This window comes from Hemicordylus capensis, chromosome 2 (genome assembly GCF_027244095.1).
Source record: "Hemicordylus capensis ecotype Gifberg chromosome 2, rHemCap1.1.pri, whole genome shotgun sequence".
Lineage (NCBI taxonomy): Eukaryota > Metazoa > Chordata > Lepidosauria > Squamata > Cordylidae > Hemicordylus > Hemicordylus capensis.
Window position 1 is genome coordinate 259,817,588 of NC_069658.1, and position 26,519 is coordinate 259,844,106.

At 44.6% G+C, this 26,519-nt stretch overlaps 1 protein-coding gene across 1 annotated transcript in view; it reads left to right on the forward strand.

Moving 5' to 3' along the window:
- Positions 1-23,260, forward strand: part of LOC128343960 (C-type lectin domain family 2 member D-like) — a 28,511-nt gene extending 5,251 nt beyond the window's left edge. Inside the window, exons 3-6 of the mRNA XM_053293400.1 lie at positions 2,245-2,310; positions 8,277-8,473; positions 10,039-10,139; positions 22,517-23,260. Of these exons, the coding sequence (XP_053149375.1) occupies positions 2,245-2,310; positions 8,277-8,473; positions 10,039-10,139; positions 22,517-22,661 (509 nt within the window). The 3' untranslated portion in view covers positions 22,662-23,260. The remainder of the gene's footprint in view (positions 1-2,244; positions 2,311-8,276; positions 8,474-10,038; positions 10,140-22,516) is intronic.
- The last annotated feature ends 3,259 nt before the right edge of the window (positions 23,261-26,519 follow it).

Genomic DNA, 26,519 nt, shown 5'->3' on the forward strand with positions numbered 1-26,519 from the left:
ACCCGTCACCTGCCCTGCTTAGCACCCAGCCTAGACTCTGGAACTGCCAGGTGCCACTGAGGTAGTGAAACAAAAAGTTACAAAATTGTTGTAAGTTCTATAGTTTTCAAGAAAGTATACTTTAAAGTTAGCCTCACATAATGAAGACTGAAAACATAGCTCATTGGATATGATAAAGCAGATAACAGGATATGTCTTAGCATATCATCCTAAAACAGTCTTCTTTGGTATGTCAAAGGACTGGGGTAGTTTTAGAGGATGATTTAGAGTTGGTTTTTTGTTTATCAGCTGCAAGACTGTATTTCATCTCATTGGAAATCTGTCTCATTAACAGATTAGTATTAAGGTATCTGGGACATCACACTACTTACAAAATTAACTTATTTTAGAAGATCAGAACTGAATGTAAAAGCAGACACATTTGTGCAATGATGGATTTTATTACTTTTTTGAATTTAAAATTTAATAATGACATACTCCCATACTTTTTGTTTTCTTTGATATGATTGTATTGTATTTTTGTATTATTGTTTTCATTAAACCAAAAAAGAAAATTGCAGTGAGTGGCAAGAAGTTGGACCTTTCAAGATCATTCAAGGACTAAGCTCTAAACTGCTTAGAACCAAAGTACCTCCTTCCTGCATATGAGTCTACTCATTCTTTGAGATATTTTGTGGCGCGGAGGTCCTCTTGCACATTCCATTCTCTTCTGTAGTTTGGTGCGTAGGGAAACATGAGAGGTTGTTCTCTGTGGTAGCACTCACTGTCTGAAGCTCCCTGCCATGTAAAGTGTAGTTGGATCCCTCTCTAAATTTTGGAGAGGCTGAAGGTCAGATTCTTTGGCCTACAATGACTGTTGGATTATTTTCTTTCCTTTTTTATTTTGCTGTGTATGCATGCACACACTTGTGTTTCTCACTGCTAATTTCAGTAAAATAAAAAAATTGCTTTTACTTCATTTTTATAAGTTGCTTTGGATTCTTTCAAGACAAAAAGACTGCAGAAATCTGCTTCTTATTTTAGCAGTTGCAACTGGCAGGCAGGAACCGTGTCTTCTACTCTCTATATATGTCTGCCTATCTGCCCACACTTTGATTTCCTTTTTTATTACTACTTTTAGTTGGCTTTTTAAACTTACACTTTGAAAAATAAAGTAGAAGATTTCTAGGTTTTACATCACTTCCCCAGAGATTCTCTGATGCCACATTCTTCCTCATTCTCTGTGTGCGAGTACAATTTCTGGGTTACTTAAAAAACTGATTTAAAGACAACACATTTTTGAAGTCACTTTTAACACAGAACCCAACCACATCCCCACAGAACCCAACCATCCCTTGCTTCCCCATTTTCAGAGTTGTTTCTTCTTCTTTTCTTCCCCATCAGCAATGTTTTTTCTTTCCCCATAGAGTTCTATGGAGATTTTTACCGACCAAAAAATCAGCGGTTTTTTCCAACTTTGATCTTCTGAAGGCTCCAAAAGGACCCAATCCATCATCTGGGGATCTGGATCCAATCTGATCCAACCTTGATATTTGGAGTCATGCATAGCCCTACTTGTTATATCAGCCGTGTTTTGGCTGAGGAGTCGCTAGGATCCTATTAGGACTGGTCTCTGCATTTCAGCTTTCTCCTCATGATCCTATTTACTGCTGTGTGTTCACAGAAGCTGTTATACTCCCTTCTTCTAGGACCTCCCTCATAACCTTCCCTCCTCTGCTTTCTCGGTTCAACACGTTTTCTTCTCCACATCCCACAGCTGTTTGGTGCTTGTTATTCTGAATTCATTTGTTGATGATTGGAGCTATGTATTGAGTCTCCATCAGTTCTAGCCATTCCCCTTCTGACCCAATTGTCTCTTTTAATTTTGCTTCCGGGTCAGTTCCAATTCTCTGATTTTTGCAGTCCCCAAACTTGAATATTATAAGGTGTATCAAAAATCACTTCATTTATGGCATCTTCCGGACAGCATTTGCCTCACCTACCTGACTGGCAGCTCCTAAGAATGTAACAGTTTTCACCGCTGCCTGACTGACAGGCTTCTGTGCCTCATTCAGACTTAAAAAAAAAAAATCCTCCAAATAAATAAATTTAACCCTATAAGGCTGGGCTAAAGGGAGTTCTCCACATAGACCTCTACTTGAGTTGTTGCAGATGGTAGGTACATAATATGAGTTTCCCACTGCTTCATCAGGTTAGACTCATAAATGCTTATTGATTTGTGTGTTGTCTTTCCTTGTACTCTAGAATGCTGCAAGCGGGCTTCTTGGATTTCTGTCACCATCAACATTGTCCAGTTCATCATTATAATTGGTAAGTTATTCAAACTCTGATGCTGTTCTCTTAAAGTTCTCTTTGATATTGCAGGTGATGCAGCTGATCCCAACTGAGCAAAGAGGCACCTTTTAAAGTGGTGATTCTCTTATAGTCAGCAGGGGGAGAGCAACTAGCCCTATCCAGCCCCAGCACAGTACTTCTCCAGTGGTTGTTGCTAGTGTCTACTTATGTTTCTTTTTAGATTGTGGGTCCTTTTAGGACAGGGATCCACTTTATTGATTTCCCCCCATGTAAACCACTTTGAGCACTTTCATTGAAAAGTGGTATATTAATATTTGCCTGGATTTCTAGTGCTAAAATATCTGAGAGTCTTGCCAAAATAGTGAGCCAGTCATCTCCATCTCTGTGGGAACCAAGGGTCCACACATGATGTGGGAGATCTATGTTCAATCTTTTTCCTTTCTCTTCCCCGGGTTGGTGTTACTGTTTTACTAATTGCCAGAGCTCCTTATGGCTGCTTTAAAGATTGGGCTTTAAAGCACTGAAGGAGAATATGTTTAACCCTTTCCTCCTGTGCCACTTTCGTGACCTAAGCCCCCTATCCCCAAAGCTGGTATTACCTCTGTGGGGGGGGGCATACAGGTAATGGAAAAGGGACAGGTTCTTCTCAGAAATTGAATGCAAGAGCTGGCTGGCAGCTGACGTGGCCAAAGTCACACGAGGTTTCTGATCAGTGTGTGTACAGAGGGTAATCTCACGCTAGATAGAAAGAAGCATGGAAACCTGCAGCAGTGTGTATATGGGGAGTAAAATCATGCTTGGTACTTGTGTGAGAGTCTTGAATACGCCACAGTTTATTGTTGTATGGAAGCAGAATGCAGAAATGGCCGGGCTTTCAGTCAAAGATGGGCAAGGAGAAGAGGAAGAAAAGGCAGAACATGTGAAGGTAATGAATAGCCTTACATAAAAGGAGTCAAGGACTAGGAGAACGAAAGTGGTGGGACAAGCAGTAGGTTAGTCTGCCAGGAAAATGCATTGACGCTGGGAAAATGTACTTTTCCGCTATACCATTAGGTGTCACTAGTAAACGCTTTTTTAGATGAGAGAGGATCGAGCAGATTGAAACTTGCTTTCTGTTAGTGTCAGTTTTCCATTCACCTATAGATTGTAGAAGGCAAGTTAAAAGGACCAAAAGTAGATGCGACAGCAGCAGGTGTGTGTGTGTGTGTGTGTGTGTGTGTGTGTGTGTGTGTGTGTGTAACTGCCCCAGTAATGCAAAGGTGTGTATGTATTCATTCTAAAAGAGATGTGTGAGTGAAAAGTGCAGAATGCTCCCCTCCAACTTGCCCCACCCCAGAGTTTCTATACTGAGGGGCTTTCTTCCCTTAGCTGGGGGAAAAGTGTTTAGAGAGAGTGGCTGGGGGAACATATCAGTGGTAAGTTCTGCATTTCTCACCCGTGTTCCACTTTTGTTCCCCTCTTTCGACATGGCTGGGGCCATAGTCATCTGCAAGACTTTTTTCTAAGGAGCAGGGAGCAAAACATACACATACAAAGTATAGAAATCAAAATACAGTAGGTAATATTGGCTCAGTGTGGCGGGGGGGTGCTCACTCATGACTGGGGCAGATGCTGCTGTCACATCCATTTTGGCCCACAGCCAGCTTAATAATAATAATAATAATAATAAATAATCTTTATTTGTTAGCCATCCCATAACAAATTGTTCTCTGGGTGGCTCCAAATAGCACAACAGTAAAAAACATCCAATAAAATCTGTAGGCATCTGCCAAAGGGGACCAGCCTTTGGTGTCAGGCCTTCGGTGTGGGACTGAGTTCTGAAGGGAAGTTATTTTAAGGTCCTCCATTTTGATTTTTGTTTTAGTGTTTTGATCCAGGCTAGTCATAAGGAATTGTCTGGGCTTCTCTTGTTCGGGATAGAGCAGGAGAACGCATTCAAGGAGATTGGGTATGGCTATTTTAGTAGTGGTGGGGAATCGAGAATCGGGCATTGGCAGGCCCGCATGCTGTTACAGGGGAAGGGAGTCAAGTAATTTAATTGCTGTTTTCCCTTCCAGCTGCCCTATCAGCTCTCAGGCCTCAGGGAGTAGTTCCAACTTCCCACTGAACCTAACCATGTTCTTTTGTAATGCCAGGTCAGTTCAAAATAAGGCCCAAATCATCCATGATTTGATCGTGGATGAAGGAGCTGGCATGGCTTGTATAACTGAGACCTGGTTGCCGGAGGCTAGTGGTCCTGTGTGGGCTTCCCCCAGGGTACTCTGTTGTTGATCAGGTTAGGGAAAGTGGGCGACAGGGTGGATTGGCTGTGGTCCATAAGAATAACATCTCCCTTACCAGGATCCTTCTGAGAGAATTGACTTATATTGAAGGCGTGTACCTTAGGTTGGGGACTTGGGATAGACTGGGATTCTGTTGGTGTACTGTCCACCCCACTGCCTAACAGAATCCCTGACAGAGCTGACAGAGCTGGTCACTGAGTTGGTGTTGGAGTTGCTCAGGTTTTTGGTGCTGTGTAATTTCAACATCCACTTTAGGACTATCTTGTCTGTTGCAGCTAAGAGTTCATAGCGGCCATGACAACTATGGGCCTATCCCAATTAGTCTTAGGACCTACACATATTGCTGGTCACATGCTGGATTTGGTCTTTTGCTCTGATCAGGGGGGTGTTCTGTGGGTGGGGTCTGCAGTAGTTTCCCCATAGTCATGGACAGACCACTTCCTGGTTAAGATTGATCTCATGGTCACATCTGACCCCTGCAGGGTTGGTGGACTTATTAGAATGGTTCATTAAGAAGGCTGTTGGATCCAGTAGGATTCCAAAGAGACCTGGAGGGTTTTGGAGTTGGTTCTGCCAGTGATTCTGTCGATGCCCTGGTGGATACATGGAATAGGAAACTTACCAGGGCAGTAGACATGGTAGCTCCTAAGTGTCCTCTCCAACCCGCTTCAAAATTAGCTCCATGGTATATGGAAGAGCTATGGTAGCTGAAGCAGCAAGGTAGACAACTGGAGCGCAAATGGAGGAGGACTCATCTAGTCTGATACAGCATAGAGACCATTTGAGGCGTATGCTGAGGCGATACATGCAGCAGGGAAGCATGTTGCATCTGCAAGTTCTCATCCGGAAGAGATGTTCCAGATTGTTAGGGGTTTAACTCAAGCCCCTTCTGTTTCAAATCTGTTCCTGGAAACAATGTCTCACTGTGATGCATTTAATGAATTCTTTGCAGATAAAATATCTTGCATTTGGGCTAATCTGGACTCCAATATTTCTGCAGAGCCAGTTAGGGAGGTGTCCAGCAATACCTCTTGCAAGATTAGGTTGTATCAGTTTCAGTTTTTGATTCCTGAGGACTTGGACAAGCTGCTTGGAGTGGTACAGCCTACCACCTGTTCTTTGGATCCTTACCCGACAAGGCTGATATCATCTTTCAGGGAGGCCTAGTTGATATCACTAATACCTCACTGAGGAAGGGCAGAATGCCACCTTGTTTGAAGGAGGCAATGATTAGAACTTTTCTTAAGAATCCCACTCTTGATTCACTAATTATAAGCTGGCTGGGTAAGATGGTTGAGAGGGTGGTAGCTGACCAGCTCCAAATGGTCTTGGAGGAAATGGATTATCTAGACTCATTTCAAACTGGCTTTAGGGTGGGCTATGGGGTTGAGATGGCCTTGGTCAACCTGACAGATGACCTTTGCCAGGGAACTGACAGAAGGAGTGCGACTCTACTGATTCTTTTGGACCTCTCTGCAGTTTTCAATAGCACTGACCATGGTATCTACAGTGGTTCCATTTCTACCTCTCGAGTAGATTCCAGATGGTGTCACTTGGAGACTGCTGCTCTGCAAAGTGAAAACTAAAGTACTGAGTTCCACAAAACTCCTTTTTTGTGTTTTCTGGAAGCATTTGGGGGGGCGGGCACTAGTGCTCAGTCTCAGTTCCTTTTATTTTTATTTATTTATCAAATTTGTACCCCAACCTTTCATGCTTGCTTCCATCTGACACACTGAGGCTCTTCTCACGATTAGTGAGAAGAGCCTCTAGGGGGTTTGCAGGGAGAGCAGGCTTAGCCCACTCTCGCCACAGACGAACAGCAGTCTGCTCTGGGCGGCCACAGCGGCCGCCCACACAACTGTCAGCTCCATCATGGAGCCGGCCGGGGTTGGGGAGTTTGGGGGCCACACTGCCCTTGGAAGCTCCAGCACGCCCTGTGTGAGCGTGCTGATTTTTGGTGAATTGCTGAAGGTTTAGAGTCTTTGGGGCAGATTTGGGGCATAAAGCGAGATCTGGGGTGGAAGAGTCTGGTGAGGTGGTAGTGCCTAATGGGTGGAGGCTACCACCCAAATTGCAGAGGGATTGGGCAAAGAGCTGATTTTTGGTGAATTGTTGAAGTTTATGCATCTTTGAGGTTTTTCCCTATAAGGTATAGTGGAGGTTTCAGCAGCCCCATAAGTGCACTTGGGGGGCGCTGGGGTGGCCCAGAGCGAGTGGTGGTGTAGTGCACATAGGATGCCAGTCACTCCCATGAGTTGCTAACCCATGGGGTACAGGGTTCTGTTGTTTCTGAGGTGGTCTGAGTGTAGATTCTCTGGTAGCAAATGAGAGTGGATTCATGGTTTGTATTGAAAATCTCATTTGCTACCAAAGAATCTACACTCAGAAACCTCAGAAACAACAGAACCCTGTACCCCATGGGTTAGAAACCGATGGGGGTGGCTGGCACCCTCTGTTCACTACACTACCACTCACTCTGGGCCACCCCAGAGCCCCCCAAGTGCAGTTATGGGGCTGCTGAAACCTACAGTACATGATTCCCTATGGAGAAAAACCTTAAAGATGCGTCAACTTCAACAAATCACCAAAAATCAGCCCTCTACCCAAATCCTTTGAAAAAATTCTGGTAGCTTCCTTGCCCACCTTACCACCAACCCCACACTGCTCTAGGCCACTCCTTTCCCCCCCCCCCGACGTGAAGCAATGCACCTCCATTATACCTTATGGGGGGAAACCTTAAAGATGCATAAACTTCAACAATTCACCAAAAATCAGCCCTTTGCCCAATCCCTCTGCAATTTGGGTGGTAGCCTCTACCCATTAGGCACTTAACTGAGTAGTACCCCACTGCCTTGCGGGTGGGAGTTGGGTGTAGTTGGCACATGGCAGTTGACAATTGGCACTGTCGAAAAGACAGTCAAAATGAATAGAAGAAATGAAGGTGTGTAATGAATCCTCATAAGGATTCATTGAATGAAAGTTATTATACACCAAAGAATCCAAACACTTGAAAAATAGTGACCACACATTTTGCTCCATAACTCCACTTCTATAAGGGCTAGAGCTTAGCTTTAAAAAAAAAAAAATTAAAGCTGGGAATCTGGGGAAAATTAATAGCACAGATCTGAAACCTGAATCGATTCGAATCAAATCAGCCGCAATTCGATTTGTACCCAAATCTAGCCAATGGACCACAGGGGTAATTCGTTTTGTATCCGAATCACCTGAATCAGCCAGATTCGGGTACAAATCAATTTGTATCTGAATCAATTTGCACATCCCTACTTCCAAACAGGAGGTGTGGCATAGGTGTGGCACGCACCCTGCTTGCGCTAGTTCACCTGTTGCACAAGGGCAACATTCATCTGGAAAGCAAGCGCCTAATGTAGTGGAACTCACCTGCACAATGTCCTTGTACATGCACAGTGTTAGCCATTGTAAGCATGCATGCACATGTGATGCATGCATATTTGCACATGCCAGTCAGTGCAGGCAATACTGAGCTAGATGGAGCAGTGCTCTGATTCTGTATTATGCAGCGTCCCATGTACTTATTTTGCCCATGCTGGGGGTTTTCTGTGCTCACTGAGGATTGCATAAAATGGGGCCTGTTTCTATGTGATCCCCGATTATTTCCGCATTCCTCAGAAGGAGAGGAGTTTGGGCGAGTTACTCACTAACTTCCTGTACCTTTTTCAGTTCTAGCAGTATCAATACGGAAACAAGACTTTCAGCATGTTTACCCTGCACAGGATGCTCGGCCGTGCAGAAATGACTGGATTGGATATCAGGGAAAGTGTTACTACTTTTCCAAGGAAGAAAAGAATTGGAAATCCAGTCAGGACTTTTGCTCTTCGTACAACGCTTCTCTGGTTAGAATTGAAAATGAAGAGATGGTGGGTGAGAAGTCCAGATATCTGATCTTTTACATAAAACAGGTTTTATGTAAATAAAACTGTTTTTACAGTTTTGTAACAACAAAACTGTAAAAACAGTTTTGACTGGTTTTTGACTGTTTTTTAAAGTTTTTTTTCCAGTTTTGACTGAAACAAAAACAGTTATGACTGTTTTTACATAAAACAGTTGATTATGCTGAACCCATGGGGCACTGGGTTTTATTGTTTCTGAGGTGTTCTGAGAGTAGATTTACCCCTGCTAACTTGGTAAAGAGGCACCTTTTAACGTGATGATTCTCTTTATTTAGCAGGGGGAGAGAAACTGGCCCTATCCACCCCCAGCACAGTAACCCCAGTGACTGTTGCTGGTGTCTATCTGATGTTTCTTTTTAGATTGTGAGCGCTTTGGGGACAGGGATCCATCTTATTTATTTGTTATTTCTCTGAGCCATTTTTGGAAGAGCAGTATAGAAATCGAATTAGTAATAGTAATAGTAATAGATTCTCTGGTAGCAGAGTCTCATTTGCTACCAGAGAATCTACCCTCAGAACACCACAGAAACAACAAAACCCGGTGCCCCATGGGCTTGTGGGTTTGGGTGTGGTTGGCACCCTATGTTCATTACATAACCTCTCGCTCTGGGCCACCCTGGTGCCCCCCAAGTGGAGTTATGGGGCTGCTGAAATCCCCATTATTCCCTATGGGGGAAAGCTTAAAGACACGCGAACTTCAGAAATTCTTTTAAAATCACCCCTTTCACCAATTTCTTTGAAATCTGGATGGTAGCAGGAACCCATTGGGGCACTACCAACTGACCCACTCTTCTGCCCCTGAAACCCCCTTTCTGCCCCAAATATGCCCCAAAGACATGCCAACTTCAAAAATTCTTTTAAAATCACCCCTTTGCCCAATTTCTTTGAAATCTGGATGGTAGCTTCCTTGCACCCTTTGGGCACTACCACCCACCACAACCCACTCTGGGCCACCCTGGTACCCCCCACATGGAGCTATAAGGTTGCTGAAACCCTCATTATTCCCTATGGGGAAAAGCTTAAAGAGGCACCAACTTCAAAAATTCTTTTAAAATCACCCCTTTGCCCAATTTCTTTGAAATCTGGGTGGTAGCTTCCACCCATTGGGCACTACCACCCACCCAACTCTTTTGGCCCCGAAACCTGTTTTTTGATCCAAATCAATTCAGATTCAGAAATTTCGGGTACAAATAAAATCTGGTGTGATTCGGAGGGGTTAGATTCAGATCCAAAACAAATCAGGGGTGTTTCAATTCAGGTACAAATTGAAACAAAAACATTGATTCGTGCACACCCCTAGTATTAAACTCTTAGTTGTAAACTATATATCTATATCTATATCTATATTCCACATTCCTGTTCTTTGTATGATATAAGCATATGAGGTGGTGGAAGTCACAGTTTGTAAGAAACTAAATTGTTAATTAAAAAAAAAATCTGATGTGTATGTATCATTTAAAATATATGTAGTTCTGTTCCTGTGTTGGCCTTCAGATATGGCAGTTCAGGGTTCTACCATCCATCTCTTACAGGATTTTGTGAGTCTTTACAAATGCAGAGATATCTACTGGATTGACCTCAGGCGAGAGAAAACTGGCCAGCCTTGGAAATGGTCAAATGGAAAACATTCAACGTGAGTTCTCATTATGAAATGATCCCATGGCAGCTCTATGTTTCCCATGCAGCTCTGCATTTCTTTATTTATGAGATGAGTTCTGTCACCATTCCTTGAAGCAAAGTCATGATTTCTTCAAAATTAATCTAAAACTGAGAATAGATTACATCTGAAATCCTGATTATGAAACCCACTAGATCACTGAAAGTGAATTCGCACATATAGAATGACTGCAGTTAGTATGTGGGTAGATTCACATGGCAGTTCTTGAGACTATTTCACTAAGCTGTGCAAGGCAACTTGGTCAGTTGCCCAGGGCCCACCTCTGTCAGGGGCTCACTGGTTTGGAGAAGGCTGAAAGCTCTTGCATATGACTACCCAAGCAGGCCTCCAGGTGGACTTGTGTATTTGTCTTCATTTCTCTTATCCTGGAGCTTTTCCAAATGGCATTTTACTCCTACTTCACTACACTTAGCATAGGGGGTTGTTCATACGAAGGAGGGATTTACAATTATTTCAGTACCACCGCAACAAGGTGCTATTCATTAGGGATGTGCACAAATCAATTTTTTAATTCGATTTGCACCCAAATCGAATTACACTATCATCAATGATAGTGGATTCTTAGTTCATTAATCATTTTGCACCAAACATCTTTGTTCATTCATCATCTTTGGTGCAAAATGATGAATGACCAGAAAATCCATTATCAACAAAATAGTGGATTTTGTAACAACAAAACCCAGTACCCATTTCTCCACCAACAATATGGGGAAATGTAGTTGGGAGGTCCTGGAAGGCAAATTTAGGCTGATAGATAGCGTATTAAAGACCAGGACCCACAAGGTAGCATTCTCAGAAATGCTACCTGTTTCACGCACAGGTACAGTGAGACAGGCAGAGCTGAGGGGTTTCAATGTGTGGATGAGACATTGGTGCTGGGAGGAGGAGTTTAGATTTGTTAGGCACTGGGATATATCTTGGTGCAAGCAAGGCCTGTACAAAAGGGACAGGCTGTACTTGAACCCAGATGCATGGGGAACTCCCGACGGGAGCTGGGCAGTATCCGATTCGGCAAACGGCAGCATTTAAAGTGCGAGGGTGCAAAGAATTCAGATAAAACAGAAGGGGACAGAGCAGAACCACATAAAGAGCAGACAGAAGCCTGTGCCAGCTGGTCAAAGAGTCAAAAGAAAGATAGCACACACTAGGGAAGAGATTCAGGGTATAGGTGCTTATATGCCAATGCCAGAAGCCTCCAAGCCAAGAAAGTGAGCTGGAGTCAGAGGCGTAACTAGGGGAAACGGCGCCTAGGGCAAGCACTGAAATTGCGCCGCTGCCCCCCCATCCAAACATCTGACACGCATCTTTCAGAAAACTTTTATTTTACCATAATATTACCTCAAAAATAACAAAAAATTACAAAAAATACAACTCAAGCTTGTTAATCTTTTAATTAGCAAATTATGACATGCCTGAAAATTGTAACTGAACCTTCCTTGCTTTCACTGACACAAATTGGTCTATGATGTTATCAAAGTCAGTTTTGACAGTTTCCTCTCTCTCTACACTCAGCAGAGCAAGATCACAGAGTCTGCCTTGACCCGTGGAGGCTCTCAGATACGGAAGTACCAGCTCTCACTTGCTGAATGATCTCTCACAGCTGGCAGTGGAAACTGCAATGGTCAGCATGATCTGAATAGCAATGCGGAGGTTGGGGAAGACGCTCTCATCTCCATATTGAACTATAAATTTGAGAAGCTCTTCCGGTCTTGATACTTTCATGTTGGTCTGCATTGATAGCAACATTCTGCAGTCCAAAATTTCTTCCTATAGCTCCACATCAACATCAGAGCTGTACAGTTTGCAAAAATTTTCACAGTTCTTCTTTAGGTTCTCTCTGTCAGCACCGTAACACAGTCCCTCGATATCGAGAAGGAACCCAAACTTGGCATCAGTGTCATGCAGACGAGTGAACCTTTCATCCAGTTCTCTGTGAAGACGGTTGAGTGTTCCCTTCATGACTCTTTCTATCTCCTCCTGAGCTGTTAACCCATCGTCTCTTGATTTCTCACCAGCTATTCGTTTCTTCCATCTCTCAAAATCATCTTTCAATTTCAACATCCCATTCTTGACAGAGACCAAGCCCTACGTTGAGTACCTCACTGACCAACACTTCTCTCTCATCATGAAAATGATCTCGGAGGGCTTTCAAATCTAGGGCAGCATCGTGGAAGTTCATTCTAGGATCCTGCAGCCTCTTTTGAACACGGTCAATTCGAATGAGGATTTTGTTCCAAAATCCTAGTAGAGTCAGAAAATCATAACTCAACAAGCGGTTGTACAGCTGCCTTGCATCACTTCTGGTTTCAGTGTTCTCATCTTCATCACCTATCATGTCCTGAAGAACTTGAAGTATCTCCTCCAGGTGATTGTTGACTGGCTTCACTGCTTCTGTCCTTGAACTCCACCTGGTTTCGGACTCTGACTTAACAGACATAGGCATGGTGTTTCTGAGTTTTTCCCAGCACTGCACTGAGCAAGAGAAAAACGCGTAGATGGCATCAAGGGTTCCAAAAAATGTCACCATCATTACATCCTGTTTGGCTACATGTACACCCACCAAGTTGAGTGAGTGATTGTCGCAATTCACAAACACTGCCAGGTTGTTTTTCTCACTTATCCTTTGGGAAACACCACTTCTGTGTCCAGCCATCACAGCAGCATTGTCATAGCACTGTGACTGACAATCTTATAGCTCCATTCTGTCCTTCTCCAACTGTTTCAAGATGTCTTCAGTCAAGCTTTTAGATTCCTTCCGGCTTAACTGGATAAAACCAAAGGACTCTCTCACACAGACTGTTTTCTTCTCAAAATCAAATTCCACGTACTTAACTACTTCTGACCTGCTCACGGTGTCCCAGGTCAGGAGTTGAGTTGAACATGAGGCCATAGTATTTGGCTTTACAAATGCTTCTCAGTAGACTCTGGCGAATGGTGGATGCCATCAGGTGGATGAATTCATTCTGGACTGCCGGTGAAAGATAAGAGGTGGATCCAGGATGACTTTCAACACGGGTCAGGTGTTCTTTCATGACTGAGTCAAAGGTAGCTAGTAGTTTCACTAAGCCAAGGATATTTCCTACATTGGAGTCATCCTTGTCTAGCTGAAGTGACTCCCTGTGTCCTCGCAAAGCCAGGTTCTGAGTTGCAAGGTATGATGCAGTGAAGGATTCTTGTCAAGATATCCCGCCACCTCTGCTTCTCCTTCTCATTCTGTGACCGAAGTTCCGCATCAACAAGTCCTCTGTTTCCAGCTACATTTCTTTCCACTGTGTGAAGCACTCCCGATGATTCTTGGCATTCTCATGAACACAAATCCTTTCAGGTGCTTTCCAGTGGTTGAATCCACTTTCCTGCTCCAGTGATGATTGATGGTCTGACCGGGAATAGAGAAGACAGCAGAAGCAAAATGCAGACTTCTCAAAAGGGGAATAGATGAGCCATGTGCGAGCCACCTCCTCACCACGGCCACTTCCCAATCTCTTCCTGAACCAAGTCTTGTTCATTGCATGGTTATTTGTTGGTAGGAAAGGCACCTCAGTGTTCTGGAAACACTTTGAACCCAGCTTTATTATTTATGTTCTCAGTGTGTCAGGCAGAATTGGTCTTCCAGTATCCTTGTCAGACTTCAGAAGTCCAATGTCACGCTGTTCAATCATTTCCAGACTAACAGTTGGAGGCTCTTTGGCAGCATCCAGTTCACTGGGTGTAGTGTCGTCGGGTTCAATCTCATCAGTAGACTCAACATCACCACCAGCTTCCCTTCCTGTCATGTCCACACTCTCTGTGGCAGCCTCTTCATACTGGAATTCATCTGACTGGACTGCCTCCTCCTCTGCTTGTGGTGGATGTGCACTTGATCCACCTTCGGATTCCAACAACATTGGAGCAGGTGCTGGTGACTCTATGGAAGGTGGTGTTGAACTACTTGTTCCGGGCCTTGTAAAGAAGGACGTGAAGAACCTGCTCGACTTCTTGGCTTCCTCCGCCTCCAACTTCCGCCTCTTCCGTCCTTCAGCTCCACTCTCCTTCTTCTGTGGCATAATGATGTTCTAATCTATAAGGGAATTTGTTCATTGTTATGTCAACATCCCACTTTTCCTCCAAGGAGCCCAGAGCACCCCCACACCTGTCTCTGCATTGGACACCCCTGGTTGCACAATAATGCTTTCCAGTACACTGGACTTCCTGAGAGCCAGCACCCCCACACCTGTTTCTGCACTGAAGTGTTTCAATTAATTCACTTACAATAAATTACACTGTATAACATTAAATTGCATTTGACTTAGAAATGTTTGAATTACTTACATTAGAAGTCCTCCCCTGGAAGGCTTGTTACTAAGCAGTGACATGTGGCTGCAATTCTTCTAGTCAGCAGAGGTGCTATTATTGATTTTTGAGAGAAAATAGTAATTATTTTTATTATTTTATTTTTACATTTTATATCCCGCTCTTCCTCCAAGGAGCCCAGAGCGGTGTACTACATACTTAGGTTTCTCCTCACAACAACCCTGTGAAGTAGGTTAGGCTGAGAGAGAAGTGACTGGCCCAAAGTCACCCAGCTAGTTTCATGGATGAATGGGGATTTGAACTCGGGTCTCCCTGGTCCTAGTCCAGCATTCTAGCCACTACACCACACTGGCTCATTATAGTGATGTACAAAGAAGAATACATAACTAAAATGGTCCCCTGTCTCCAAAGGGCTCACAGTTTAAAAGAAACATAAGGCTCCTTTGTGCAACACTATTGCACTAGCCTCATAGTGGTGCAAAACTGGTTTGGATGTACTGTATTCATCGTTTCCAGTTGTACTTCTAAGGATCCAAGCTGACAAGTTATGCTTTTATTATTCTGCATTTTTAATTATTCCTAATTTCAGGGGAATAGACTCTGACTAGCCATAATACCAACTTTAAAAAGCAGAAGTAATTCCTGAAGGGGACACAGCTTAGCAAAACAGATTTCAGGTCTCTCTGACTAATCTAATCTAATCCAATCTAATCACTGCATCAGAGGAAACCTTTTTAAGCAATATGGCTTAATACCTGCTATAGAAAAGTACTGCAATTATTTAAGTAGTATTTTGTTATGCCAATAGCAGTGTAAAGCATAGCATCTTTATACAGGTGACAGCTTTATAGGCAGAGCCTAATCATCAGGGGGAAGTGTATCAGATAGGATAATCCCCTTATGGAGTTTCAACAAGCTAACAAACTAGTGGGCAAAAATAAAACATCATACTTTTCAAACAAATCACTTGGGAAAGGAGGAGATGGGATTTATGTAACATCCATTAAATCCAGGATTATACACTGAAGAGAAAGCGCGAGTTTTAAAAGGCATAGCTCTTACCCAGCAAAGAAGGGGGACCTAAGATTTGCTACAAGCCAGGAGGGAAAAGCAGTTTTAAGTACCACCTGAAAATAAAGGTTGCTAAGTTCATGGGGCAAGGTGGTGACAAATCAGCAGCTGCTTTTAATTGGGCTTAGAGGCCTCTTGAAATAGTTTCTATTCCCCCAAAAGATACAGTACAGGGAACAATTAGAGAGGCTTGTAAAGTCAAGTATATAAAAATGGTCTACATGGATTTGGCTTGATAGACAAGCTTATACAGTTTATATGGGCTGGCATCAGGATTAGTGTGTTCCACTTTTGTAGCTCAACTGCTCCCAATTAAACCTCCCTCCAATAGCACAGTGCTGGGGCCCATGTGAACTTCTACACTGATTCCATACATCATCTTAAGTTTCCAAATGGATGCATGGCTTGAAAACAAAGTAATTCTAATATACAATGCAGGTTTAGAGAAAAACCTACTCCCTGAATAGACCCAAATAGACCCACAGTTTTCTACTGCCTTTGGAATTCCTTTCAAGGATTTATTTAATGACATGCACTGCATCCAATCTACCACATTTTAGCTGCTGCTGTTACACATCTGCTCATAAAAGGGGCTACAGGGTGCAGCTAAAAAAGAAGGACGTGTTTTCCTTTCCTCATGCAGCATTTAGCGTGTTCTCAAAGTTGGAAAGATTAGTAATCATCTGTAAATAGTCAGTCAATGATGTTCACCACCCAAACAGTGCAAATGAATTGTTTTACCCTCTGCTCAACTTCTACTCGAAAAAATGTCTTTTCAATCTTGGCTTGGATACTAGTTTTAGTGAGCATTGCTATTTCTACCTGTGGAGTCTTACATGTATAAGGACAATTTGATATCTTCTCCAGTTCCAATTTTATGATTTGCATTGAATGGTGGTGGAAGGGCAATGCCCAGTTCTGTGTTTAATTAGAAGTCAGTCCTATTCAGTTCAAAGGAACTTACTCCCAAGTAAGTGTGCATAGCATTATAATCTTGAATGTTTAGCACCTAGAGCTACTACCAATTAAGGTACTCTTTAAACCATTTAATTACCTAAATTTTATGTATTTATTATTTCTCTGTGTAAACCGCCCTGAGCCATTTTTGGAAGGGCGGTATAGAAATCACATTAAAAAATACTACTACTACTACTACTACTAATAATAATAATAATAATAATAATAATAATAATAAATTCTGATCATGTCCCTCTTACAAAATATTTTAGGGTTGCAAGTTTAATGTTCTGTATCTGCCTGTCTGCATAGTTGGATGAAGAAACACAGCTCTGCTCTCTAGCCTAAAAGCATCAGGAGGACTGTTATGGGTTTTTGTTTTTTAAGATTCATTTAATCCTCATTTGGAACATGAAAGGGAAAGTCCTAGAGGGATGTTGGGGTAATGTGGCAACTTTGTTCAATACAAGATTAACAAGAGAATGCTAAATTGCTCCCCTGCACCATATGTTCACTGCACCAGAATTTTAGCCCCTGCAGTTGTGCCTGGGCTTTTGATTCTAAGGGATCAAACCACAACAGTTGTTAAGTGGGTTTGGGGGTGGTGGTTTAAAGCAGTGTTTCTCAACCACCAGTCCCTGGACCGCTGCCGGTCCCCGAAGGCTTGAGTGCCGGTCCCTGACTGGGAGTCAACCCCCCCCCAACTGAAATCAAGGCACTCACTTCCTCAATTTTGCACATGGCACGGAAGAGGAAGAGTATCACGGAGGCATGGGACCCTTCTTGTGCCTTGCCTCCATGTGCTGCTGAGATCTTCCTACAGCTATCTTATTCCCTATCTTTACAGCTTCAAACTGTATGCGGTGCGGGGGCATGGAGGAAAAAGTATGGCAGTGGGTGCCACTTGAAGGGCTGCTGGTTCTTGCATGCTCATTATTTGCAGCCAAAGGTTGGTTGGTTGAAACCCAGCTGCCTGTTGTGGTCAAGGCACCTTGAGAGGGAACGCTGTTTCCCTCTTGCATCAGTGGGGCTTGCTTGTATGTTGTTTTCATTGGCCCCATGTAGCTTTTGAATTTTTCTAATGGCCCAACATACCCTCTCCATTGAGTAATCACAAGCACCTCCACTCCAGACATACTGGAGACAAATTTGTTCACCCAGGCTTTTAGATTCAGGGGTTCTCAACCTTGGGTACCCAGACATTGGTGGACTTCTACTCCCATAATCCCCAGCCATAATGGCCAAATGCCATTGTTGTTGGGAGTTATGGGAGTTTAACTGAGAGACCCAAGGTTAAGAACCCCTAATATTCCATGTTTGCAAAAGATTCCAAATTTAATTATTTTAATGCTTATATTATTTTCATTCTAAACTGCCCAGAGATGCATGTTTGGGGCAGTATAGAAGTCTGATAGAGAGATAGATAGACAGACTTGAAACCCTTTACTAACTGCTGGTCCGGGAAACTGCGCATGAAGAATGTAGCGGTCCTTGAAACTCTGCACGAAGAATTTAGCGGTCCTTGACTCCAAAAAGTTTGAGAAACACTGGTTTAAAGGAATGAGGTAGTGGGGGGGATGAATGACAACAGTATTCTAGTTTGTTCTAAACAACAGTTAAAGCCCCCCCTTTTCTAACAACACCAAGATCCATTTAGCAGGTGTGGCGGGGCAGCAGGGAGAACACCACACTTGCAGGATTTTATTTGAGAGCCAAGTAGAGTGGGGTGGGGAGAAGCAACAAGTATTACTTTCAAAAAGCAAGCCCATTGCACTTTTTGCTGTTTGCTGTTAGTCGTCAGAGTTTCAAGCCACCAAGGGGCAAGCCTGACTGTCACAAAGCTACATGCCATTTTTACTGTGTGCAAAGATTAGAACCAAACGAGAACAGCTGGGCAAGCGAGCCACAAGTTTCCAAGCATCCATCCATCTTCCGTCCTCCCCAAAGGAATGCTGAGGCAGCAAGAAAGTTACACTCACCCTGCCCCCCCCAAGCCCTGTGGCACGAGAGATACAACGTAGGGCATGCAGGGCTGCCGCTGGGCTGGGCACCATTGGGGAGGAGGAGAGACTAGAGAGGCTGCTGGGGCTGCTGCCTGCACTGAGTTTCGGCTGCGAAAGACTCACTCTGAGTCCTGGCTGGGCAGTCGATTCAGGCAGCACGCACGCACGCACGTCACTGTGGCTGCTGGATTGCACCACAAGGCCGCAACTCCCTCCCTCTCTCAGGCATGAGCGAGCACACACACAACTCCCAAGTTCCAGCCAGGTGGTGCAGCAGCGAGGAAGCTCCCTCCTCCAAACAAGCAGGGGAGCGTCCTTGCCGCTGCACCTGACCCGGCCCAGAAATCTGCCCTCCCCCGCTCACACAGGTAGCCGGAGGTCAAAAAAACCTCTCAGCTCAGGTCCCCCACCCGATGGGTGGCGGCGCCATGTGTCCCAGCCAGACTAGCCTAGCCTAGCCGGGAGGCGGGACCAGGGGAAGAGAAGAACCCAACCAACCTCTCTCTCTCACACTCTCCTGCAGGGCAGAGCGAGTGCGCCGGCACCGCCTGCCCCACTGCTAGGATGGAAAAAGCCAGTGTGCTGCCGCACCCTCCACCCAACTGTCGGGGGTGGGGAGGCCACCCCCTGGCTGCCAGTGCCCCAACACCACACCACCCCAGCCAAGATAGTTGCAAGCAGCGCAACTTACACAAGCAAAAGTAACCCGCCGGCCACTGCCCCCTGCGACACCCCCGCCACCCTCAGCCAAGATAGAAGCCAGCTCCAAGCAAGAAGCCACCCTCCATAATTTAATTTAAAATAAATAAATAAATAAACACACACACACACACACCTTGGTCTTGGTTGGATGCACTGTCTGCAAACTTTTATTGAAGTTGCTGTTGTTGAAACCAGCAAGGCTCCCGCTCCTCCTGGCTCATCTTCATCATCAGCCTCCTCCTCCTCGGGCTCCCGGAGCAGCAAACACACATGTGCTCTCTCATCACCTGCATGTGCGGTGCAACTGGATGAGAGAGGCGCATGCGTGAGGGGGCGGGGCCAGGCGTGCCAGGTGGAGGAGGAGCCGGAAGTCCATCAGGTAGGCAGTGCGGCGCCCGGCCAGAGCTGAGCTCGCCGAGGCGCTGCCGCCGCTGGCACCATGGCAGCAGGAGTGCCCCAAGTGAAATTAAATATTTTGGGTGGGGTGGAGGCGGCACAAGAGGTCCACATGGCACTTTTGTGCCCCCCCAAGTGGCGCCCAGGGCACATTCCCTGCCTTCCCCCCTCTCCAAGTTACGCCTCCAGCTGGAGTGCTTGCTTGCTAACACAGAAATAGATATAGTGGGCATAGCAGAAACATGATGGAACAGTGAGAACCAGTGGGACACTGTTATCCCTGGGTATAAACTCTATAGAAAGGACAGGGAGGGGCGCCTTGGAGATGGAGTAGCACTGTATGTTAAAGAAGGGATAGAATCTAACAAGCTAGAAGAAAACCTAGGAGGACTGGCATCCTCCACCCTGTGGGTGATGAGACAAGGCCTGAAAGGAAATGTGCTACAGAGGACATGCTATCACCCTCTGGATCAAAATGCTGATAGTAACTGGGAATTGCAGAAGGAAATCAAGGAGGCTTCATGGAGAGGCAGGGCAGTAATAATGGGTGATTTCAATCATCCACACATAGACTGAGTAAATTCACAGTCAAGTCAGGACAGAGAGGTCAAATTTCTAGATATGCTGAATGACTGTCCCCTAGAACAGTTGGTCTTGGAACCAACCAGAGAGAAAGCGACCTTGGACTTAATCCTGAGTGGCACCCAGGACCTGGTGCATGATGTCAGTGTCATCAACCGTTTAGGGAACAGTGACCACAGTGCCATCAAAATCAGCATACATGCGGGGACACTATCACCTAGGAAGTCTAACACAGACATTTTGAATTTCAGAAGAGGAAACTTCTCCAAAATGAGGAGTATGGTGGGGGGGAAAGCTGAAAGGGAAAATCAGGAGAGTCACTTCGCTCCAGAGTGCATGGAATTTACTCAAAACCACAATACTAGAAGCCCAGTTAGATTGTATACCCAAAAGTAGGAAAGGTACCACTAAGTCCAGGTGGATGCCAGCATGGCTAACAGGTACTGTCATGCAAGACATAAAGAAGACTTCCTTCCAAAATTGGAAGTCCTGTCCAAATGAAGAGAGCAGAAAGGAACACAAACTCTGGCAAAAGAAATGCAAGGCGACAATAAGGGAGGCGAAAAGAGAGTTTGAAGAACATTTAGCTAAAAGCATCAAGGAGAATAACAAAAACTTCTTTAAATACATCAGATGCAGGAAACCTGCCAGGGAGGCAGTTGGACCTTTGGATAATGAGGGAGTGAAAGGGATTATTAAGGAGGATATGGAATTTGCAGAGAAGCTCAATGAGTTCTTTGCATCCGTCTTTGCGGCAGCGATACTGAGCATATAAGTAAGTATGTAGAACACCGCTCTGGGCTACTTGGAGGAAGAGCGGGATATAAAATGTGATGATGATGATGATGATTGATGATGATTGATGATGATGATGATAATTGTCAATAACACACTTCAAATGGTCAATAACGAGAATCTATTCAACACCAGTGATTCAATCTATTCAATCACTTTCCAAATGATATCTAGCATGGAACTGGCCTTTTTCACAGCTGCCATGCACTAAGTCGTCACTTTCAATGAGCTGTCCACCATGACTGCAAGATCTCTCTCCTGACAGCTCAGATCCCATCAGTGTATGTGAAGTTGGGGGGGGGGGGGGGTTGCCCCGATATGCATCACTTTACACTTGTTAACACTGAACCGCGTTTGCCATTTTGTCGCCCACTCCCCCAGTTTGGAGAGATCCTTTTGGAGCTCCTCACAATCTGTTGTGGATTTCACTACCCCAAATAGTTTGGTGTCACCTGCAAATTTGGCCACTTCACTGGTCACCCCAACTGCCTGAAACCCTGGAGAGCCACTGCCAGAGTAGACGCAGTGCTGAGCTACAAGAACCAATGATTTGATGAAACTATAAGCAATTTCAAATCATATGTTCACTTAGCTGAGATTGCTGCTTTAGTTTCTATGGCTGCTTTCCTTCCTAGGTGTGCAGTCCACTTGTTGTTCCCCTCTTGTACACCCTCCTGTGGACCTATCTTTTAAAATGGCATGCCATAATTGGGATGGATTAATTGCTTATATATAGTTGCCACTGCATTTAATTGGCTTTTTGCTGATGGTGGATAATCCTCTTGACATCAAAAGAGGTTCAGGTTCGTCCCCACTGGTCCCAACAAGGGTGTGGGGACAATGGAGCAAGGGTTGAGAATGAGCATCCCTGGGCTCCCAGGGTCTGAGGGGCTGCCAAGGCACCCCCTTGCCCTCAGTGAGGCAGAGGTGGAACAAAGTGCTTACTGGGGACACTCAGGAGATGGTCCAAACTGACCCTCTTCTGGGTAGTGATCCCGTCCCCTGCATCAACATCACACACATGGGGCATAGCCAATATTGGGAGCAGGACTGAGTGGCCCCATTACCACTGGCCATGCCCCCTGCACCTGACATTGATGCAGAGGGGGTATGGCTAGGGCGCATGTGCTAAGTGCACATGCCCCGATTTCCAGTGGGGTAGGGGCTACTGGTGGGGGCTTGTCCCTTGGATGCTGGTCCTACACCCCTTGTTCCAACATAAATTTTGTGTGAGCACAGTGACTTTGTGGCATGGTCAGTTGAGAGCATATATATGGGGAAATTAAGTTGGAACTGGATGTCTGTTTAACCTTTCTAGGATAAATCAGCAAACAGGGCATGATGGTAATCTAAGCTCCTGCTCAAGCATTTGACTCCTCAGTGTGTGTGTGTGGGTGTGTGCACACACACACACACACACCCCTACACCAAGCTGGACGAAACTATTAATCTAGACCATTGAGCTAAATAAAAGATATTTTATTTGCTGTCAAGGAAATTCCCAAACTTACTTTGACTCCAGTTTTTGTGTTGTAGATTGAAGGTTCTTGGAGATGGAGGAAACTGTGCATATTTGACCAATGCTGCCGAAATTGAAGCCAGCTCCTCAGGATGTGACACAACAACACACCGTTGGATCTGCAGCAAATCTGATGCACTTACAGTTCCAAATGGAACATGAAGGAAGATGATGCATAGGCATTGCTCTCATGCTGTACTTTCTCGGCTTCTTTCTTTCTAATGCCTTCTGCAATGCATCTCTCCTTAGATTGCATGTAGAAACTCACAGTTTAGATTGTAAACCAGCACCACATAAATGTGCTAGTGCAGTGATTTTGACAGGAAGGAATCATAATGGTACTTGCTATTGGTGTAACATTTCCAGGATAAATCAGCAAGTAGGATATAATGGGAATCTTCCTTCAGCACAGGAGATCTCAAGCAGGGCTGTCCTTAGAAAGCCCTGGTAGGGTGTGGGGCCCGGGGCAAATCTGTTGGAGATGAACTTCCAGTGCATCGACCTTTTGCACCAACTGTCCTAATGACCACTAGTGGCATTGGGAGTAGAGACAGTGAGTCAAGGTCTCCCTATCTGTCCCTACTCTATGACCCCTGAACTGACTCTGCAGCACTTCCTGTGCTGAGTCACAATCCTTCCTTTCCTCCTAGAGAGCAGATGGAAACATCTCTCTCTCTCTCTCCTTACCTATCCACTATGTAGTCCTTTAGATTAGAGATAGGTCTTTCCTATCTAAGTGTATTTAACCAATAAATGTTTAGTGTTTAGTCATACAAGGATCTCCATGTGTTTTCTTTAAATAGCTGCAATATCCGAACCATCCTCTGCTACCTACTCTGTAACTGGAGTGTGTGCTCATTCCTTAGTGCTCTGCTGTTTTACCTATTGTGGGTAAAAATCAACAACCACTAACAAAATCAGCCTGTGCAGGGCCCCCTTCCCATTAATTAATGGGAGTTAAAAGAGTGGGGCCCCAGGGCGGTCACTCTGCTTGCCATGCTCTAAGGACAGCCTGACCTCAAGAACAACTTCCTTCCAAATGACCCTATCCTGGCACTCCACTCAACAACTGAGACCCTGCAGATGATTCTTTGTCTGACATTCAGCAGGACTTTTAAAATTTTGATCCAGCTGATACATGAAAGTTTTTAGCCAAATTTCCAGTAGGCTTATGAGATCACCTGTCAGTGGTGTGTGTGTGTGTGTGTGCACACATCAACTTCACAATGCCTGAACCAATGTGAACCAAATCAGGTATAGTTGATTTGGTTCATATTGATACCTCAACGGCATAGTTTGTGAAGATGTCATCCACCTCAATCCAAGAGGGTGGATGCATAAACCTTTGAAGCACAAGTGGGCTAACTTGTGGACTGTCTATCCGATTTGAACCAAATTTGCTATAGTTGCAGTGAGTGACACATAGGGGCACCTCAATGGTGTAGTTTGTAATTATGTCATCCTTTCCAATCCACGTTGGTGGACACATGAATGTTTGAGGTGCAAGAGGGCTAACTTGTGGGCTACCTAATCAATTTGAACCAAATTGGGTACAGTTGTAGTGAGTGACACACATGAAAACCTCAGTGGTGTGATTTGAATATATTTGCTACATTTAGGGCTCATAGAAAAAACACTGCTTGTAGGGACACATAGAGATGGCTCAAGGGCATTATTTGTAATGTTGTCATCCACCCTGATTCAAGATGGTGCACACGTAAATGTTTGAGGTCCAAGTGGAAACCGATATGGACCAAATTTGGTGCAGGTATAAGGATAGTGAAAAGAAAGTAGGCAGATTAGTTCTTACTAGAACAACTTGTTAAACGTAATTGTGAACTGCCTTGACTTTTTTTTTTTTAAGGGAGAGGAAAAATTGCCTACCAAACATAAACATGCCATTGTCAGGAGTAAATATAATCTAGTCCAAGCCAAGACAGAATTTCTCTTGCTTGACCTGGAATATGCATTGAAACTATTAATATTTTTGTTTATACCCAGCTTATTCTGGAGCTCTGGAAATGCAGAGTGTGGTGAGACTCTTAAGAGTCTGCATTAGGGCTTCCTCTAGGAGCCTTCTTCCTTACCAAGCATGGGAGACGGGGAGGGCAGCCTTTGGAGGTATTCATTGACTCTAATGGTGTCTTCAAAGGATGGCATGAATATTTGTCTCACACACCACACCTATTTCTTTCTATTGTGGAGGGATAGTCACTGTTTCATGGCCAATTTCTCCTCCCATATCAACAATTAACTAAACATGTACAGAAAGAACGTTCTGTAATAAGAGTGTGTTGCAAAACTTCAAACCTGGTTCAGACAAATTGGCCCAAAGTTGCCCCAATTAACCTTGCTTCAATTAGGACTTTATTCAGGATCTGAAGGCCCCACTATAACACTTTCCCCAGGGCACTGTAGTTACTTACTGGACATGGGCAAGAGACATGGCTGGCTTTCCTTTATTCCACTCACACCAGTAAGGGTGCAGCATCAATAGCAGCTGCAATTTAAAATGACCCCTGACAGAAGGAGGGTTCCCCCCCTTCTTCCTTTGGAGCTGTGTGAAAGGCACAGGGTTTCTTGGGAACTATAGTGTGCTCCTTTCTCAGGATTATTGTGAAAGCTCCACTTCTTGAAATAAAGAAAAACTAACCTGTGAAAATAAAGAAAAACCAACCTGTGTCCAAACTATCCAGTGAGCAACTGCAGGAGTTAGTGGAGGGTGGTAAGGTGCCACACTTTGAATTCGGCCAAATTGATCCTAAGTACCACCAACTTTTGAATCAAACTGAATTGGGGAGCCCTCCAAATCACGAAATTGGTTCTCAGTTTGAAACCATGCTCTTCATCCATCCTTGTGTCATAAACTGTTTCCTGATTTTGGTACATTTTGGTTAAAGTGTTAAGAGAACATCCTGGGCCCATTATGTGGGCCAGTTCCTTCAAAATTATGAAACTCATAATATTGGAGCCATCTCCTTACGTCACAGAGACCGTGTTTACTATATTATTCACCCCAGGCAGCTAGCTGCAGCTTCTTTTACACTGTTCTGTCACAAGAAACAGTCTTTTGAAATAGCTCCTTTCATGAGAGGCCTAAAATTTCATTCAAGTCTTTCTGGGAAGCAGGTTGACAATGGGTAACAGGCTTTGTTTTTGGAAGCCTTTCATACAGAACAGGCTCCCTCTATGGCACACACCCTTCTAAATTTCTATGATGCAGATAAGGTCTCAAATGCCCACAATAAAAGCCAATGGTATATTGTGGAGGACTCTCTCCTTTCCTGGAAGCCTCTGTACTGACAGGTGGCGGGATACATTTACCAAGCATGCAGCGCTCCTCCTGCAGGACTGTTTCCTCTGGCTGCCTTCTTCCTTAAGGCTCTGGCCATCAGTTGCCTTGTGCTTCTTCTCTTCATCCTCCACCTCCCACTACATGAAATCCCTTCTCTCCACCCCATGAGAACCGGCTCTGTTCCTGCTGTTGCAAAAATTTCCCCGCCTGTCTCCACCAGCAGTCCAGCTGGTCACCTAAACAACCCCTCTTTGCCAATCCTGTCATGCATTGTTGCTTCAGCATGACTTCCAGGTTCATCACATCTGTCGCATCCACCAAATGGGTGGCTAAAGCAAGAGTCACCACTGGGGATAAGTTGGCAGATAGGGATCTGCATGAACCAAGTTTTGTACACTGGTTCAGCACCATGGAGAAGGGGAGCAAGCAGCGGGGAGGGTGTCTTTTAGAATATTACCTGCTTTAGAAATCCTTATCTGCTCTCCACTGCTGCAGACAGCTTCCTGCTGCAGGAGCGCTTGTCCCAAGTTCCCATGTGTAGCACCAGCATGCACATAGTGCCCATGCATATGCAGACTCCATATGCATGCTGGTGCCGTGCACCAGCGTTTGGGACAAGTGCCACCACAGCAGGAAGCTGCCTGTGGTAGTGGAGAGCAGATAAGGACCTGCTCTTCTTTTTCTAAAAGACCCCACTGCCCCCTCCCCTCTTTCTGGTGCCAAAC